Genomic DNA, 6000 nt, shown 5'->3' on the forward strand with positions numbered 1-6000 from the left:
CACCGCCAAAACTCACGATCCCGTGCAACACCAGCATCACGGGATCCAAGAAACAGAAGCCGCTCCATCTCCATCGACAGGCCTCAAGAACACCTGGACAAGTATGCAGGAGCCCCCAGCCACCGACATCACACCCCCTCCGGGGAGAAAGGGAGACCTCGATCCAGATCACCACTTCCCACATCCACTCCATCAACCGGAATGACCTAAACACTGCAAGCCATCCCCATACCTCACAACAAATCACCTCCCCTTCCACATCTCTTCGCATACTGCGGTGGAATATCAACGGTGCCTCTGCAAAACGTTCTCTGCTCGAGGAGGCTGCCCATAAAGACAACATCAATGTCTTCCTCCTGCAGGAAACTCTTCTTAACAAGCGCCAACCACTGCGGTTGCAGGGTTTTATCCCCTTCCTTCTTCCCTGTGCTCGTGGCGGTCCCCGAGGCTGTGCCATCCTCGTCAGAAACCACATCCTTGCAATAGCCATCGACCCCCTCCCAGACTGTGGACCCAGAGCTGAAATTCAGGGAGTAGAACTTACCCTGACAAACGGAAATCTAAAAATCTTCAACGTCTATCGTCCGCCTGCAGCCGATCTACACCTGGGAGAGCTTTTCTCCCTTTCACAATCGGAGGAAATATTCATAGGGGGGGGACATGAATGCCCACCACATGTGCCTCGGATCCCGAAGCCCAGCTAACCCAACAGGACGCCACATAGCTCTAGTACTTGAAGAAACCCCGACCATATCCCTCCTCAACAACACCAACACCCCTACGCACCTACAGGGAGGTAGGCTGGATCTCTCCCTTGTTTCCTCCACTCTCGTTCCTCGATCCACTTGGGAGATCCACCCCACCTTAACATCAGATCACCACGCCATCCTCTGCTCCCTAGGAATCACTCCTCTACCGAAGCCCCCTGGGCCCCCCCCACGACGGAACACGAAACAAGCAAACTGGGGCTTATTTACAAACACCCTAGACCACCACCTCCTTACCCTAGACCCCTCACCTGACCTTGACAGCCATGCCAACCAAATCACGGAGGCCTTCCAGGCGGCGGCAGACACAGCAATCCCCATCACCGGTCCTCCAAAACACTTCCACAAAGACCATTGGTATTATAACCCTAGGGTCAAAGAGCTCAACCACCATCTAAATAGAGCTAAAAAGATCTACCGCTCCAACCCCACCCCCGATGCACTAAGATATCTCCAAAGTGTTATCACGCACTCTATAGCGGAGAAGAACAGCATAAAAGAGCAGAAATGGCTGGAGTGGTGCCAATCTCTGGGAGCTCACACCAATCTTGGATCTATTTGGAGGAAACTAAAAGCAGTCTCTAGCCCTCCCACTGCCCGCCCCCCGACCCACCCCAACCCCCGTGGAAAAGCTGAGGACATGGCTGAGGCCTTTGCCCTTAGAACCTCCCCCCAACAACTCCCGCTCTCCACCAGACGCAAACAAGATGACCTACACCAACACAGAGCACATCTGATCCACATTAATAAAAACACCCCAGCCGAGACAGACTGCCCTTTCACCATACACAAACTAACACACACCTACAAAACTAGCACCGACACCGGTCCAGGTTCAGATGGGATTACTTACAGCATGCTTTCACATGCGGGTCCAGTGACTAGGAAGGCCTTCCTTGACCTCCTCAACCACTCCTGGACCCTCGGACGTATACCCTCGCAGTGGAAGCGTGCTGTAATCCACCCCATCCCTAAACAAAACGACCCCAACAACCCCCGTCCTATCTCCCTTCTCAGTTGCCTTGGCAAAACTGCGGAGCGAATGTTCTCCACCGTCTGACTTGGTCACTGCCTCCCCCACACAGCCACATCTTCGCCTACATCAAGGGCAAAGGTGCCTCAGAATGCCTCGGCTCCTTCCTGTCTGAATTCCAAGGAGGCAGAGGTCTAGCTGTCTTCATAGATCTCGAGAAGGCCTTCGAGCTAGCATGCCCAGAGGCTATCCTCGCAACCCTGGCACGCAGGGGAGTGAGGGGTCACCTCCTTTGCTGGCTCGAGGACTTCTTCCGAGATCGTGAAGCAGCTGTCCGCTTCCAAGGATTCACCTCTTCCCCCCACAAACACCAAAATGGCACTCCACAAGGCAGCATTCTCAGTCCAACCCTATTCAATGCCCTTGTGGAGTGCCTCCTACACATCGACTTTGGACCTGGGATCAGACTGCTGTGTTATGCAGATGATCTAGCCCTCGCCATCCACAGAGGTCCTTACCATGCTCAAGGCCAGAAAGCCCTCTCTAAAATACACTCAGCTTGCCAAGAACTCGGCCTCAAAATTAACGCCTCCAAAACAAAGGCCCTCCCTATCAACATCAGACCTCCCATCAACCAACTGAGCCTCGGGCAAACGCCCATTGCATACGTTACCACACACAAATACTTGGGCGTGACCATCGATTCCCACTTCTCTTTCAGACCCGAAGTTGCACGCCTGAGAGATAAAACCAAAACCAGGATCTCGGCACTGAGAGCTCTAGCAGGTAAAGGGGGCGGAGCCACCTTTAAGGTCCTCCGCCTCTTTTACATGCAGACCATCAGATCAGTCATAGACTATTCCGCACCTGTCCTCCCAGCAATCGATGCAGGACACTCCCAAAAACTAGAAGTCATACAAAATGAAGCCATGAGGATCATGTCCGGCTCTCCGAGGTGGACAAAGCTTGTCAACCTCCGCCTCGAGTGTGACCTAATTAGCCTTAACCTCCGCATCCAAACTCGTGTTGCTACCCTTGCCACCAAACTAGCCCGCAGTGCATCTCCACTCCCCCTTTTATCACGAATCAAAACATCAGTAGGCCTCCACCCTGAGATACTCACGGATAGCTGGCTCCACAGCACAGCCAGAGCCATCCACGCCCTCGAGACATCCTCATTCATAAATCTAGCCCCTGACTCTCTTGCCCCCCACTATCGCCCCCAAGCCCCATGGGACCCCCCTTTGTGCAAAACAGTCATCACCAATACACCCCCTAAATCACACACCCCCACCCAGCAACTCCGCCAAGAAGGCCTACAGCGCATCCACACCATCACCCCAAAGGATGCAGTCACCTACTATACTGATGGCTCTGTCTCTGATGGTCGAGCAGCTGCAGCCTTTGTCTGCGAACAAAGAGCGCAGGGTTTCCGCCTAACCAACGGAGCTTCCACACTACAAGCGGAACTGGTGGCAATAGCAGCTGCACTAAAGGATGCCCTGCTCCATAACCCTTCATCCGCTATCATCATTCACTCCGACTCTATGGCAGCCGTCCACACACTTAGACAGCCTCTTCCCACTGACAACATCTTCATCGTCACAGACCTACTTGCTACAACCCAGCAAATACAGGATGCAGGGGGATCAGTCATTATACATTGGATCCCCAGTCATGTAGGCATCAGGGGCAATGAAAAGGCAGATGACACTGCGAGACAAGCAACATTACGCCCCACCATTGACATAGAGACAGCACAGAGCTTCTCAAACATCAAGAGGCAAATTCAACATCGCGCAAAAGCCCTCAGCCGAGAAGACCACAATCAGGAAGTACAGCTCGGCTCTCCTTCTGCAATGTGGTTTGCCCAGGCCACTCAATACGCGCCACTCAAACCACCTCTGCCAAAAGACAATCGCTTGCTTAACCAACTCCGCCGCCTCAGATTGGGATACCCCAGCCTCCCTGAACTAGAAACAGCAAGCGACCCCCCTCCCACAGAATGCGAGCACTGCCAAGCCGACACCCCTTACCCACTGCTCCATTACCTTCTTCGCTGCCCAGTCACCTCCCGCCTCAGGGCAAAATCCACCTACCCTAATCCTGACATTCCTAGAGCCCACACTGCAGCAATCCCACTCAGCACCCTCCGAAAGACCGCAGCCAGCATCGTTGCCACCGCCCCATTCAGTGCCCTCCTTCAAGTGGTGCAAAGCACGCACCCTCCACCCTAATTTTAATTAATTAATTAATTTATTATTATTATTATTATTATTATTATTATTATTTTTATTTATTTATTTTTTATTTTTTTTATTTATTTATTTATTTATTTATTTTTTTTTTTTATAAAGCCTAAGAAACAGAGTGTGCACAGGGCGGCACGTCCGCCCTGTTCACACGGCCTGTCTTCCCCATTCACACCAAAGCCTAACCCCACCGACCGGGCTAATGTATGGCCCGGCCTCCACTATAGGTGGAGGAAATCTTAAAACGAACGAACGAACGCTACCAAGTAGACATAGCGGCATAGATTAGACCCGTGAGTTAGTATATATGCTCTTCTCTGGGACATTTTGTATAGTAGCCTAGTGTATCTGCCTCACGTGAGTTAATGTTGATTAAGAGTATCAGCACATGATCTACTTATTAGGTTGTACTTATTGATATTGCAGTTATTTAAAAGAACTACAAATTTAGAATCATTTTAATTGCTCTTGCTAATGTCACCTATTTTATTCAAGTGTCTCGAGTCTGTACTCGTAATTTTGGTCTGTATTATGTCTCAAGTGGTTTCAAAACCCAGGGGCTAGTTTCGGTGTTATTGTTTTCCTTTATTATTGATGTTTGGAGCTTTGGCATAAATTCTGCAAGGCTTAGTTTCACAATCCTGTTCGAGCCTGTTTGATTTTCTTGTTGAATCTGTAAGTTAGTGTTAAGTAAATGAAGAATTTTTAATTGCTTACTTCATTTTCCCATTTCGTCATTGTCTTTTTTTTTAATTATTATTATTATTATTATTATTATTATTATTATTATTATTATTATTATTTATTACCACTTTTCCCCCTTTAGAGCTTAGGACTTGCTGTGGATAACCACCACTTTGTACTTTAAAATTACAGTACATCACTTTGACTTAACCTTCAGGCAGTTAGACAGGCCAAGAACTTTAGCCCCACCTCGTTGTAACATCGTAACAATATATATATATATATATATATATATATATATATATATATAGAGAGAGAGAGAGAGAGAGAGAGAGAGAGAGAGAGAGAGAGAGAGATAGTCATAGATAGATAGATTGATAGATAGATAGATATATAGTATATATATATATATATATATATATACAGTATACTCTTATATCTATCTATCTACCTATTGTCAGACGCCTCAGTACCGTAAGGGGTGGCTACAAACAAATCCCCTCCATGTCTCCCTGTCCCCAGCCATTTCCCTGCCCGGCTCTAAGCTCACACCTCCCTCTGCCATATACCTCTCCACTCCATCCCTCCATCTCATCCTTGGACTCCCCCTCCCTCCACCTCACTCACACTCTCCTCGTCAGTCTCTCACTCCATCCTCTCCACATCTCCAAACCACCTCAGTGTGTTTCTTCTAACCCTTCCTATCACATCCACATCCACACCATAACGCTCCTTCACATCCTCATTTGCCAGTCTGTCTCTCCATGTGGCTCCACATGCCCTTCTCAGATAACTCATTTCCACTGCTCTCATTCTTGACTTCTGTCCCTCCAACAACGTCCAAGCTTCACTTTCAAGCGTTAGAGTTGGTATCACATTACTGTCACGTAGTAACTTTTCCACTTCCATGCTCACTTTGTGTTCCTTATCACTCCTTTGAAAGAACCAGCAACCTTTCTTCCATGTTGTACCCTTTCAAGCACTTCAGTCTCCCAATTTCCATCCTAACTCATCGCACTATCCAGATATTAAAAATTCGTCATCTCCTCCTCATCCAGCCTCACTGTACATTCACTGATTTCATTTCTTTCAAAGACCATAAATTTTCTCTTCCCTACATTTACCTTTAGACTCCGTTTCTCACACACTTTCCCAAACTCATCCACCAAGCCTTGCAGCTTCCCTTCGTCTTCACTTAACAACACAGTATCATCTGCAAACATAAGCACAGGGAGTTTCCAAAGACTGCTCTCTCTCATTAGGGCCACTCCAACATCCACTGCCCTACCTTGTACCTCTTTCATTACCCCATCCATGAACAGAC

At 48.5% G+C, this 6000-nt stretch overlaps 1 protein-coding gene across 1 annotated transcript; it reads left to right on the plus strand.

Annotated features, from left to right (window-relative positions):
* Positions 1–660: 660 nt before the first annotated feature.
* Positions 661–3977, plus strand: LOC145414602 (uncharacterized). Its single transcript, XM_080284129.1, has 2 exons — positions 661–1709; positions 1853–3977. The coding sequence occupies exons 1-2, from the start codon at positions 661–663 to the stop codon at positions 3975–3977; spliced, it is 3174 nt and encodes a 1057-aa protein (XP_080140255.1).
* Positions 3978–6000: the final 2023 nt, after the last annotated feature.

Source organism: Coenobita brevimanus, chromosome 100 (genome assembly GCF_032717465.1).
Source record: "Coenobita brevimanus isolate Jiangsu-jjx chromosome 100, ASM3271746v2, whole genome shotgun sequence".
Lineage (NCBI taxonomy): Eukaryota > Metazoa > Arthropoda > Malacostraca > Decapoda > Coenobitidae > Coenobita > Coenobita brevimanus.

Bases quoted from the DNA above. Each gene is read 5' to 3' on its own strand.
- LOC145414602 (XM_080284129.1), top strand. From the start codon at position 661: ATGAATGCCCACCACATGTGCCTCGGATCCCGAAGCCCAGCTAACCCA. The intron at 1,710-1,852 runs GTGGAAGCGTGC...TCCCCCACACAG, and splicing joins CTCGGACGTATACCCTCGCA to CCACATCTTCGCCTACATCA.